This window comes from Cervus elaphus, chromosome 5 (genome assembly GCF_910594005.1).
Source record: "Cervus elaphus chromosome 5, mCerEla1.1, whole genome shotgun sequence".
Taxonomy (NCBI): domain Eukaryota; kingdom Metazoa; phylum Chordata; class Mammalia; order Artiodactyla; family Cervidae; genus Cervus; species Cervus elaphus.
Window position 1 is genome coordinate 66881592 of NC_057819.1, and position 14361 is coordinate 66895952.

At 35.8% G+C, this 14361-nt stretch overlaps 1 protein-coding gene across 4 annotated transcripts in view; it reads left to right on the top strand.

The window, feature by feature from the left end:
* RBM46 (RNA binding motif protein 46) overlaps positions 1–12371 on the top strand; it is a 51660-nt gene extending 39289 nt beyond the window's left edge. For 3 of the 4 annotated variants that reach the window (XM_043900851.1, XM_043900850.1, XM_043900849.1), the window contains one exon: positions 11415–12371. In XM_043900851.1, coding sequence (XP_043756786.1) covers positions 11415–11614 — 200 coding nt within the window. In that variant the 3' untranslated portion in view covers positions 11615–12371. The remainder of the gene's footprint in view (positions 1–11414) is intronic. The other variant, XM_043900852.1, reaches the window with a different exon arrangement.
* The last annotated feature ends 1990 nt before the right edge of the window (positions 12372–14361 follow it).

Consider the following 14361-nt stretch of genomic DNA (forward strand, 5'->3'; position numbering starts at 1 on the left):
TTTACCTTTCTGTACCTCAATTTCCTCCATGTTAAAGAGAAAATTAGTAGTACTTACCTTGTAAGGCTACTGTAAGGATTAAATACTGCTGATCTTGTGTAGTTACTTTTGTACTTAGTAAATGCTCAATAAACATTAACTATAACTCATACTTCAGCTACTGTTCATGGGGTTCTTGCGGCAAGAATACTGGAGTGGTATGCCGTCTGTTCCCCTACTAGACTGCATTTTGCAGAATTCTTCACTATGATCCAATCAACTGGAGTGGCCCTGCATGGCATGGCTCATAGCTTCATTAAGTTATACAAGCTCCTTTGCCATGACAAGGCCATGATCCATGAAAGAATCACACTTTTGCATTGGAATGCAAAAGTAGGAAGTCAAGCAATACCTGGAATAGCAAGGCAAATTTAGCCTTGGAGTACAAAATGAAGCAGGGCAAAGGCTTGACAGTTTTGACCAGATGGTCAATACCAAAGTCAAATTGATTATATTCTTTGCAGCTGAAAATGGAGATGCACTATACAGTCAGCAAAAACAAGATCTGGAGCTGACTGTGGCTCAGATCATGAGTTCCTTATTGCAAAATAACAGACGTAAATTGAAGAAAGTAGGGAAAACCACTAAATCATTCAGGTATGACTTAAGTCATATCCATTATGATTAATACAGTGGAAGTGACAAAAAGAGTCAAGGGATTAGATCTGGTAGACCGAGTGCCTGAAGAACTATGGACGGAAGTTTAAAACATTGTACAGGAGGCGGTTACCAAAGTCATCTCAGAAAAAAAGAAATGCAAGAAGGCAAAGTGATTGAGGAGGCTTTACAAATAGCTGAAGAAAGAAGAGAAGCAAAAGGCAAGGGAGAACGGGAAAGATATACCCAATTTTAATATAGAGTTCCAGAAAACAGGAAGGATAGATAAAAAGGCCTTCTTAAATGACCAATGCAAAGAGATAGAGGAAAACAATAGAAAAATCTCTTTAAGAAAATTGGAAGTATTAAGGGAACATTTTATGCAAGGATGGCCACGATAAAGGAAAGAAAAAGTAAGGACCTGATAGAAGCAGAAAAGATTCAGAATAGGTATCAAGAATATACAGACAAACTATACAAGAAAGGTCTTAATGACCCAGAAACCGTGATACTATAGTCATTCACCCAGAGCCAGACATCCTGGAGTGTGAATTCAAGTGGGCTTTATGAAGCATTACTATGAGCAAAGCTAGTGGAGATGATGGAATTCCAGATGAGCTATTTCAAATCCTAAAAGATGATGTTGTTAAAGTACTGCACTCAATATGCCAGCAAATTTGGAAAACTTAGCAGTGGCCACAGAAGTGGAAAAGATCAGTTTTCATTCCAATCCCAAAGAAGGACAATGCCAAAGAATGTTCAGACTACCATATGATTGCACTCATTTCACATACTAGCAAGATAATGCTCAAAATTCTTCAGGCTAGACTTCAGTAGTATGTGAATTGAAAACTTCTAGATGTACAGACCAGATGTGCAACTTCCAGATGCCATTTAGAAAAGGCAGAGGAACCAGAGATTTAATTGCCAGCATTCATTGTATTGTAGAAAAAGCAAAGGAGTTCCAGAAAAACATGTGCTTCTGCTTCATTGACTATGTCTAAAGCTTTTCACTGTATGGATCACAACAAACTGAAAGGTTCTTCAGGAGATGGGAATACCAGACCACTTCACCTGTCTCCTGAGAAATGAGAAGCCTGTGTGCAGGTCATGAAATAACAGTTAGACCCAAATGTGGTACAACTGACTGGTTCAAAATTGGAAAAGGAGTATGGGAGTGCTGTATATTGTCACCTTGCTTATTTAACTTTTATGCAGAGTATGCCATGTGAAATTCCAGGCTGGATGAATCACAAGCTGGAATCAAGATTGCCAGGAGAAATATTAAGAACCTCAGATATTTGAATGATACCACTTTCATGACAGAAAGTGAAGAGAATCTAAAGAGCCTCTTGATAAGGATGATAGAGGAGAATGAAAAAGCCGGCTTAACTCAACATTAAAAAAACTAAGGTCACAACATCTGATCCCATCACTTCATGGGAAATAGTTGGTGAAAAAGTGGAAGCAGTTGCAGATTTTCTTTTCTTGGGCTCCAAAATTATCTGTGGACAGTGACTGCAGCCTTGAAGTTAAAAGATGCTTGCTCCTTGGGAGGAAAGCTATGAGAAACCTAAGTGAAGGTGAAAGCTGCTCAATCATGTCCAACTCCTTGTGACCCCATAGACTGTGCACATCCACGACATTCTCCAGTCCAGAATATTGGAGTCAGTAGTGTTTCCCTTATCCAGAGGATCTTCTGACCCAGGGAAGATCCCAGGTCTCCCTCAAGCAAGTGAATTCGTTACTAGCTGAACCACAAGGGAAGCCCAAGAACACTGGATTGGGTAGCCTGCCCCTTCTCTAGCAGATCTTCCCAACCCAGGAATCGAACTGGGGTCTCTTGCATTGCAGGCGGATTCTTTACCAACTGAGCTATCAGGGAAGCCTCTAGACGGTGTATTAAAAAGAAGACATCACTTTGCCAACAAGGTCTGTATGGTCAGAGCTACTGTTTCTCCAGTAGTCACCTATGGATATGAGAGTTGGACTGTAAAGAAGGTTGCGCGCTAAGAATTGATGCTTTTGAATTATGATGCAGGAGAAGACTCTTGAGAGTCCCTTGGACAGCAAGGAGATCCAACCAGTCCATCCTAAAATCAACCCTGATCATTCAGTGGAAGGACTGATGCTAGTGCTAAAGCTGTAATACTTTGACCCCCTGGTGCAAAGATCTGACTCACTGGAAAAGAGCTTGATTCTGGGAAAGATTGAAGGCAGAAGGAGAAGGGGGAAAAAGGAGAAGGGTGCAGCAGAGGATGAGATATTTAGATAGGCTCACCGACTAAATAGACATGAGTTTGAGCAAACTCTGAGAGAAAGTGAAGGACAGAGGAACCCAGTGTGCTACAGTCCATGGGGGTAGGGCATGATTTAGCAACTGAATAGAACAACATACTTCAGATACAAGCAATATATTTAAGTTTGAAACTTAAAACTTTTATTTGTACAGATCTTAATCTTAGTTAAAATTTCTAAATATGAGATGCTGTTCTCAGAACTGCCTTCCCTACAATTTTTTTTTGTTCAAATTTTAAATTATAAGGACTAAATTTACTGATGGAAATGAAACTTGAGAAGAGTTGCTGTCTTTCCTAGAGCTGTATCTTTACCTTGGCTCAGACGGTTTTTGTAGCCAGCTACAAATTTTAAGCTACACTGAAGCCTAGTTTTGTATGTGTGGTGTCGCTTCAGTCATGTCTGACTCTGTGACCTTATGGACTGTAGCCTGCCAGGCTCCTCTGGACCTTGGATTCAGACAGGAATACTGGGGTGTTACCCTGCCCTCCTCCAGGGGGTCTTCCTGACCTAGGGATCAAACTCTTGTCTTAAGTCTTCTGCATTGACAAGTGAGTTCTTTACCACTAGCGCCACCTAGGAACCCTGTTTGCTATTACTCAAATCATAATTTTCCCTTTCATAGGCTGCTCTTTTATTCTTTTTCCAAGTGGTGTATAAACTAGCATTAAAAGGAATTTGACATAATTAAATCTCTTAATACAAAGGTAGCATACTAGAAGTTCTAGAAAGAATTTGTTTGGTCTCTTCAGTTTTTTGACGGGAAAGCAGCTAGGTTTCACTTGAGTACAAATAGCTGGACACCTCTTACTTTACATTTGGTCCTTTTTGAGCTCTTTTGTTTGTTACATCTTGGCCTCTGAAGACATTTGAGTTTATAATAGCTGTATTTAACATATTTTAAGAATTTTTCTGATTTGTTTTTAATGTTTTCCCATTATATAGTAATCTTATTAAAGGTTCTTCCTATACTGATTTGCACAGTTGTTCAGTGAAAAAGCTGTTTCTGTGGTCAAGTTTGGGAAGAACCATGAACTATATATATTCCCCTTGGAAGTTGTAATGCGTTGCAATTAGCATCCTGAATAACTACAGTACAATTTGTTTAGCTGTTAGATCCATCTTTCCTAAAATTTTCCTAAGATGTTTTCTGGCCTAAGGGATTCTTGTTTCAACAAGAATTGTGTGGGATGTAGTTTGGGAAACTTTTAAACTAACCCAGAGAAATGTTTGGGATTTCTTTATAACTTTTTTGAGGTATAATTAAAATACAATAAAATGCTCATATTTAAAGTGTACGCTTTGGTCAGTTTTGCTTTATAAATCTGTGAAATCAAGAAAATGAAGATTTCCGTCACCTTTGCTATAATTCATTTCTTCTTCTGGGTCCTCTTTCCCAGGCAGGTACTGAAACTGATTGCTTTCACTGTAGTGATATTAGTTTGCATTTTTGAGGATTTCAAACCTTTGTTTTGGGGTTTTGATTTAGAATGAAACAGCTGTGATTTCTTAATGATAATACAGATAATTGACAAAATGTTTATGATATATGATATCAGAGTTTTTAGACTAAGGATTTTAAACCCAAATCTTCAAAATTATATGGGAATTACAATAATTTTAAAAAATAATTAAAAACAGCAGTAAATAATTTTCCCTCAAAATTGCATCTGAGAAATGTAATCATCTAGTAAAATCAGAGAACTAATTAACTAGAAGCTTATAAGGAAACAGTTATAGACAGTAACTTTCTTACCCAGCCACCTGTTTCTAAGACTATCATCTTCAAACCCTCCTATAAACCATGTTAAAACAGAAATACTGACCTCAGTTACCCTGTGGGCCTAGTCTTAGAGAAACACACTGGTCATTGCATGTATACTCTTCACCTGATAGGAAAAATTAAGTAGGAAGTAAAAATACTTTTAAAGAATTTACTTGAAGTAGGGAAAGTAAATGAGGTAAAAATACCAGTAAATTTGATACTCCTAATGTAGTCCAGTCAAAAACATCACATAAAAATTTAGTTAATGAGTTTTAAGTATTTCATAGGTTATAGTTGCTTAATAATTACCAATTCTGGAAATGCTCTCCTCTGCTCTACAGTTAGCTGTTGGTCTTCTGTACTAGGATAGAAATACAGCGTAATGAATGATAAGTGTTAATGGTTTTCTAACATACGTGATTTTAATGTCTATGTTTGAACCCAGCCTTTTAAAAATATTCTAGATATGTATAGTATTGTTACAAAAAACTATTTTAAAGATGAAATTCAGTGGTTCAGTAAAAGAAAGTTATTGATTTACTATAGTTATGGCTATTAGAATATTAGAAATTGAAATAAAAATGGTAAAATGAAATTTTTTCAAAATTTTGACAGAGATCTCATAGAAATCTGAAGAAATGCTTGAAATACATGTTAAAGGTGGAAATGTTTTTCATAGGTCAAAACATTGGGTGCTTCACATTGCTGTTGGGAGTGTTAAAATGGTATATAGTTTCTTGGAAATCATAGGCAATACCTCAGAAAGTTAAACATAGAGTTTACCATATGACCCAGTAATTCCATTCTTAGTTATTCACTCTAGAGAATTGAAGACATATGTTCACACAAAATTTTGTGCACTTATTCTTTAACAGCATTATTCCTAACAACCAAAAGGTGAATGTCCATTGATAAACAAATTGATAAACAATTTGGATAAACAAAATGCATTATCTCTATACAATGGCTATAAAAAGTTCTGATACATACTACATGGATGAACCTTAAAATCATGCTAAGTCAGTTAAGAAAGACCACCTTAATTATGTAATTTCATTTATATGAAAAATCTATAATAGGCAAATCTGTAGAAACAGAAAAGTGAGTGGTTGCTGGGGCTGGAGGAGATGGAATGGGGAGTGACTGTTAATAGGTACATACAGAGTTTCTGTTGAGGGTCTTGAAAATGTTCTGGATAGTGGTGTTTGGTTGCATAACTTTGTGCATGTACAAAAAATCACTGAATCATACACTTTAAAAAGGTACATCAAAAAGAGGAGGTGGATATCAAGGTAGAATTCACAGAGCTAACAAGGAGAAGGAAAAAAACCATTTATGAGGAATTTACTTTCTAATGGAAAATTAATTTAAAGGGTGTCTGGTTAGAAACTAAAAGAAAAAGATTAATATGAGAGGATACGTTCTTGGAACTCACTTTAAAGTCTCTATTAAGGCTTTCTCCTTTGTATGAAACAAAACCAGCTAGCGTTCTGTGATGTTCCGTCAGGACGTGTAAGAGAGTTAGAAAAGCAAGACACAAATAGAATAAACCAGTATACCTATGTCTCAGTTTTCACTGAGAAACGCATTGGTGGCATTTGTCTCTCATGCTGGACAGAGAAGGGTAGGAGACCACATTATGCTCACTGCAGAGGTGGGCCTGGCAAGCAGGCTCTGCACTCGCTCCCTGGCCACATGTGGCACTGTGGCTATTACGATCCTGCCCACTCCAGACACAGCCTCAGAATCTTCTGGAATTAAGAGCCCACTTAAAGTTAAGCCTATAAGTCACATTTATTCTGTAAAAATGTTTTCATTCAGCATATAAATATGGAATTTTAGAGGATTTGATTAAAATGGTATCTCTAATAAAGCATTATATTAGAGCAAGTTACTCACACATTTTTTTGTACAAAAGGGCCTTTTCCTTAAATATTGCATAAAAGTTTAGCATTTAAAGCAAGGGAATGCAGAGCTGTGTGTTGAAGTACAAAATGAGGGTGGGGGTAGGTGCAAGCAGAAGCCAGGTAGCTTAGTGTTAGCCACTCAGTCATGTCTGACTCTTTGTGACCCCATGCCTATAGTCCACTAGGTTCCTCTGGTCAGTGAAATTCTCCATGCAAGAATACTGGAGTCGGTGGCCATTCGCTCCATGAGGGAATCTTCTCACCTCACCCAGGATCAAACCTGGGTCCTGCCACATTGCGGGCAGATTCTACCACATGAGCCACCAGGGGAGCTTCAGCACTCCCTTTCTCTCACCCTGCCCCCAACCCCCTTTTGAAACACTTTCTCTCAACCCAGTTTTGAGGAAATTGTCGGAGTAAAAGAGCTTGATCAGGTGGAAATAGTACTTTCCTAGGAGTTAGAAGCCCTGACTTTTAACTTGTCTTTTCTCTGTTTAACTGGGTGGAATATGAAAAAGTCACTCAAATCAACCATCTTTTGTAATATTCTTCAGTGAAAGAGGTGGTTTAAAGTAGAGACTTCTGAGGACTGAAGCTATTCCTATTTAATATTTTGATTTAGAGAATTTAATTAGTAAAAAAACTTTATTAATATCAACAGTAAGAAGAAAGAACCAGTAAGTGACCATTTTAGTAAAATATCTAGTTCAAGCATTTGGGTTCATTTTTATTGCAAGTCACTGGGGTCAGAACCAAGACCTATCCAGGACCCTCATAAATCATAACAAAGAATCTTTTCAGATGCTACATGCCATGAAATATGCCTGTAGCCAGCCTTTGCATCTCAGGAGCTCTTTGCAACTTGACTTTTGCAATTTAAACAGCTTGGTTGTGTTCCACCAGTCTCTTGGATGCCATAACAAGTAGGAATGTAGCCCCCATTCAGCAGGCTGTGAGGTTTTCTGTAACCCTGATTATCTGGAGATCTGTAAATTTTATGATGAAATTTTGTGAAAGTAAAATGTTAGTCTCTCAGTCGTGTGTGACTCTTTGTGACCCCGTGGACTATAACACACCAGGCTCCTCTGTCCATGGGGATTCTCCAGGCAAGAAGACTAGAGCGGGTTGCCATTTTGTTCTTCAGGGGATCTTCCCAACCCAGGGATCAAACCTGGGTCTCCTGAATTGCAGGCAGATTCTTTACCATCGGAGCCACCTTATTAGACATAAGGGAAATACAAATTAAAACCAAAATGAGATATCACTTCACATCACTGGAATAGCGGTGATTAAAAGCTCTGGCAAATAACATGTTAGGTGTGGAGCAACTGGAGCTCTCATATTTTATTGATGTGAGTGTACTGTTGTAAATGCACTATTTAGCAGTGTCTGTCTCTACCCTATCACCTAGCAATTCTACTCTTATTTACCCCAAAGAAATGAAAATATGTATTCACAAAAGAACTTGTATAAGAATGTATATAACAGCTTAATCATAATAGTCAAAGTTAGAAACAACTCAAATTTTTATCAAATGGATAAAGAAATTGTGGTGTATTCATACAGTGGAACACTACTCAACAATAAGAATGAACAAACTACTGATATAACATGAATGTATCTAGACATAAAAAGTACCTTAAGAATTCATTTTATATAAAGTTCAAGAACAGGCAAAACTAAGCTAATAATGCTAGAAATCAGGAAGTGGTTGCCTCCAATAGAAGGGCTCTGAAATGGATAATGGGATCTTCTAGATTGAAGGATATGTTTTATATCTTGCTTTAAGTGTTGTTTACATAGGTTTTTATAGTTAGCAATACTCATTGTAATGAACACATAAGATGTATACATTTTATTATATGTAAATTGTGAAAGTGAAAGTCACTCAGTCGTGTCCGACTGCTTTGTGACCGCATGGACTAAACAGTCCATGGAATTCTCCAGGCCAGAATACTGGAGTGGTTAGCCTTTACCTTCTCCAGGGGATCTTCCCAACCCAGGATCGAACCAAGGTCTCCCGCATTGCAGGTGGATTCTTTACCAGCTGAGCTATCAGAGAAGCCTGATGTAAATTGTACCTGAATTTAAATGTAAAACGTATATTGTACTTCAATTTAAAAAGTGTTAAGACAGTTGAATAATCCTCAATGTAAAACAGATTCTGAAATTGGTTCTATATCATTCCCTTAAGAAGAAGGGGAGAGGGGAGTCCATATCCCAGTCTGAGGGAGAAACAGTGGGATTGAAGAACTAAGGATGTTCATTGGGAAGAAAAAGCAGGGGTGGGAAAGTAAATATATGTTAGGAATTTTAATTCATTTGTTAATTTGTTGTTTCCTAGAAATCAGTGATGTTTCTGAGTTCTGTTGTCTGTGATACATAAATTATATGTTAGAGGAAATACAGTTCATCTATATTTATCTCACAGGTATTATCTCAAGTTTGGTATGTATTATATTTTCTAGACACCCAGATGTTTTCTGAATATATCTAGAGTTTTAGATTGCAAAATAATTTTTTTGAAATGCTTGTAAACATCTGAAGCTTTTTATTTCCAAATCTTTGTAATATTAGGGAGAAATTTTTTTCCTTTATTTATCCTCTATGAATAAAGCCGTCAAAGTGCCCTTTTAATTTTTTATTTTAGTCTCCTTCAGAGTGTAAGACTACAGTGGTCATTAGTGTGTTTTTAAATTGAAAGTTTACAGTAGAGGTATATAAAAAATGCAGTTTTTCAGACCTAATGAACACTCTTGTTAGTAGCCAGTTGTCTTTGTGAAATCTTCTGAAAATCTCTCTTAGCCATATTCCATGAACAGGCTGCAACCCAAACTGAAAGTGATTTCTCTGCAAACTGTGTTTCCCCACATACAAAGTATAACTATTTAAAGATCTGTTCTTTTAAATCATGTTGTCTATGATGACATTGTTAAAATTTGAAAGCATGAACTATATGTGCATGGCTAATAAGGAATTGGCCACCTCATGTGAAGAGTTGACTCATTGGAAAAGACCCTGATGCTGGGAGGGATTAGGGGCAGGAGGAGAAGGGGACGACAGAGGATGAGATGGCTGGATGGCATCACCGACTCGATGGGCATGGGTTTGGGTAGACTCTGGGAGCTGGTGATGGACAGGGAGGCCTGGTGTGCTGCGATTCATGGGGTTGCAAAGAGTCGGACACGACTGAGTGACCAAACTGAACTGAACTGAATAAGGAATTGATTGTATTTGTGTGATAATCTTTAGAATGAGAGAAGAGAATCAGAACTTTTTAAAAAACAATCAGAATTATCAGAAACACTAAGGTTTCTATTTATACTCAATATTGTAACGCTTCAGGCAAAGAGGATCCTTTAAAAGAAGAAAAAAAATTTCTATAATACCTGGATTTATGCTAGTTTATTCTATAATACCTAGATATTAGGAAAGCAAATGGTATCAAAGTAATTCCTTATCCAGTTTCAAAATAGTGAAAATATTTTTAACTGGATGCTTGGTATTTGTCTTTTTTAAATTTTTTCTTATTTTATTTTTTTTCATTTATTTTTATTAGTTGGAGGCTAAACTTTACAATATTGTAGTGGTTTTTGCCATACATTGACATGTAGCAAACTGCTTTCATTGATCTTATGGTACCATTAAAAGTTTATAAAAATTATTCTAACTAGAGTTTTTACAGTGTTAGAAAATAAACTTATATTTAACTGATTTTTATTTTTTCCATTTTTTTTCTTAACTAGGTTCTTTCTGATGTTTCTTGAGCTTATTCCCCTGCAGTTGATCTCATTCCTGTTGGCTTACTATTAAGTTCCATGACAATACTAGGTTAATGTTCATTTTTAGGCCTCATTTATAGTACCAGGAAAATGTAGAAAAAACTTGACCTATGTATTAGATGACCTAATTTCTTCCATCCCTAGAAGTACCATACCTTTTATAAATCATTTTATAGTCATTTTCACACTCTTTGACTTACTCTACACTGAAGAACATAGTTGAGTTTTTGGAAAGTACAGGATTTACAGATTTGGTCTTTAATGGTCACACACATCTCTAAACATTATAATTAATGAAGCAGGAAATCACAGCTACATAAGATGAATGTTTATTTTGGAACAGCAATATTTCAAATACTGGTTTTCAAAAAATAATTTGGTTTAATTTTTGGATTTCTCAATACTGTAAGTTGATAATGGTTTCTTGATTATTTTATGAAGATGATTCATTTTACTGTTTGATGGTACTGGTAGGATTCTGATACTAAGTTGGTTTGTTGAGTTGTATAATTGTTTATATTAATATTTAAGTGATGAAATATTAGATAATTTTTGCAATCCAGCGGTAAATGTTTCTGCTGGTTTGATACCTAACACAATTTTAAAAAAGAAGCAAATAATGAATTCAGTGTTTCATATCTTTTCTTCATGGATGACCGACCCGTTAGTGTCAGTATCAGATTTAAAAGGAGCTTCATTGTGAATAGAGTAAGAGAAATCAGAGGTTCTCTTTTTCATTGATCATAAAGACACAAAACAATTAATAGATATCCAAGAATGCATTCTAGTAAGATCTCTGAAGCATTGTGTCAGTGAAAGTTTACGTAATACTGACTGATGAAACTGTCAGGATTTGCAATGCAGTGAATGCTGAAATAGTCTTTACCAGCAATATAAGATTATCAGGATTTTGAAAGTTTCAGAACATTATGTTAAACTGTGATTATAGTTATAATGCTTTGTCTCTTTGAGTTAAATTTGTAACCATTAAGATTTGCAGCATAATTGTTATGTATTTGTTTACAGACTACAGTTTCCGTCGCAGCTCGATAAATAGTCTTTCCCCTGTTAGTGCTACCCTCTCTTCTGGGACTCCCAGCGTGCTTCCTTATACTTCAAGGCCTTACTCTTATCCAAGCTATTCCTTGTCACCAACGATACCTCTTGCTAATGCCAGCCATGTTGGACAGCGACTATATATCTCCAATCAGGCCTCATTCTTCTGAAGAAAATACTGTAAACAGGAGTATGAAGTTTCTTTGTAAAGCATGCACATTAAAATACTGTTTTATTTTAGAATCGGGTTTGTACATTTGGTTTTAAAATGAAAATTATATATTCAACATAGTAAACATCAGTCATAGTAAACATCAATAACCTACAGTTGTAAAACTTGTAAAAATGCTATGGTTAAAAAGTTACTCAGTGATTTCTCTTGATAAAGGTATAACAAACTACTCTTCGTTTTAAACTTTTGGGATTTTAAATAACTTCTGATTCTTGAGTGGTCAATAGAACCTGGAAGTTTACATTAAATTTTTTCATTGTAACTTTACTAAATAGAGTTTCACACGTATTAAAGCACTTGCAGACAATGGTTACACTAGATTTGATTACCAAGGATCACTATGTGTATCAGAGATTAGAACAATTATATAACCAGAAGCATCTATTATGTAAAAAGAAATGAAGGGCAAAAAGATTAAGATGCAAATTTTATGCAGTATGAAAGAAAAAGCAGTCTACCATTGTGGTCCTTGAAAATAACTATAAATATTTTAGTTAATAATTATTTGTTGTAGAAATAAATTATAACTTTGCTGTTAATGTATTCAAGGTTTTTATAGTTATACTTCTGTTTTTTTGATATTCAATGTATAGTTGAGTAAGAAGTGTTACAGTTTTTTAACGTTGAAATCATGTGTTGTTTAATTTTTGTACTTGAATTCAAATTCTTTGACATTAAATATACAGTGTTTCTAATATGTGTGTGTCTCACTTGTTTATTAAGTATGTGGAAAAAGTTTAGTTCTCGTGATTGTCTTGACCTGACCTCCTAGAAGCCAGTTTCCCTGCTTGGTATGCATAGGCTCACTGTCTTCACTGGGATCAAAGCAAAGGGTTATGCAGGCAGAAAATACTAACAAAGTCTTTCTTAGGGGCTGGTAGAAATATTTTGTTGATTAACCCAGTGATGTTTTCCCCTCTTTCTTATGAATAATTAACAAACTCAGGTCATTTGGGCTGTTTAATAGTTTAGTAGCATACATCTGTAATCAGTTTCTAATGATGGTTTCCATAGGAGGCAAAAATCTTTGCACTGTTTAGATCCCAGATAGTAGCTTTGGTAATCATCTCATTGTATGGAACATAGGGTTTTGATAAGTAGAATATTAAATAGCTGCGTATGTCTTCTACTGAAGTTTTTCTTTAGCAGAAGTTATTGGAGATAATAAATTTGCCTTGTTTTCATCCTCTAAAGAAGGTTCATTCCATCAGACCATACTTAATACTTTCTCTAGGTTGTTGCCTTAGATTTTCTAATTTAAATGAGCATAGACATTATCCTTAAGTAGTGTTAATTTTTTTCTGACATCTGATTTTACAATTTAACTTCTGTGATTCACAGCTTCAAAATCACTCCTTCAGCAAACATACAGTGAGCATTTTGTCAGCTGCTATGGAAATGCCCTTGAGATACAAAGGTGACTCTGATTCAAACCAGAAGATAGACAAATTAGTTCAGTTTTTCATAGAAATGTTTGGAATGGCCCAAATATAATTATAAGTTCCCACATAACTTTTTCACTTAAAATATTATACAGTTGACCCTTGAACAGTAAAATGCGTGTGTTTACTTATATGTGAATTTTTTCCAATAAATATGTACTGCTATAGTACATCATCTGTGGTTGGCTGAATCTGCCAGTATGGAACCATGGATACTGGAACATGGATACTACTAACCCCCTGTGTTCTTGAAGGATCAACTGTACATCACAATTCAGAGTTTACCAATCACACAGTGCATTTGGAGATCCATAGTTATATGGTGGGAAAACGTACAAACTTTGGCCTTTGATTACCAGTTCTGCCATAGCTGCCATACCCGTATGGCAGGTATGTACAAGCCTCAGGTTTGATTACCAGTTCTGCCACAGCCAAGTAATGACTCTGAGCTTGTACATGATTTTTAATCTCTCGAAGCTATAATTTCAAATCTGTATAATCTTGATAAGTTGACAACGTTAAAGGTAAAGCACTTCCAAGGAGAAAGCACTCAAGCAGGAGCCTGTATTGTTTAGGTGTAATTATATAATATATAGTAGTCATTTAATGTACTGGTTTCTCCTTCTCTCTGTTCCCTTTAACCAGAAACATATAAATCATGCATTCTTACCAAGCACTGTCTCTGTGATGTAATGTTTGGGCTTGTAGTGATTGATGTAATGGTCAATTTTGTCCATACTGCATATGAAATTTCACTTGTGAACGCAGCTACTGATTACTTGCTGCTTTGATTCTTATAGTACAGGCTCTATAATAAGCTATTAACCACAAGCCATTATTAATTGGAAACTTTCTTAGCTATGTCATGCAGCTCATTGGACAGGGAAACACTTCTAAAGACAGCTATTTATCAAATTCTTTGTGCAACTTTGTGCAAGGAGCTATGGCTGAAATATGAAGTACTAAGTAGCTATGATCCTTGGTTTGCATAAAAACCCTGGTAAGAAGAAAGATTGGAAAAGTTATGCAGAGTAACCTTACCTCTCTTCTCTGGTTTTCCTTTTACAATATTAGAGTGGGGAAGTTTTCAGTAGCTATGACTCACAATCTAAAGGCCATTATAGAAGAAGGTGAAAGTCCAATTTAAAAAGGAAAGCCTGTGTGGCAAGAAAATGCCAAAATATGTCAAAAGACAAATGATAAAACTTGAAAAGTAATTGTGAATTGATTCACAAAGTGCTAA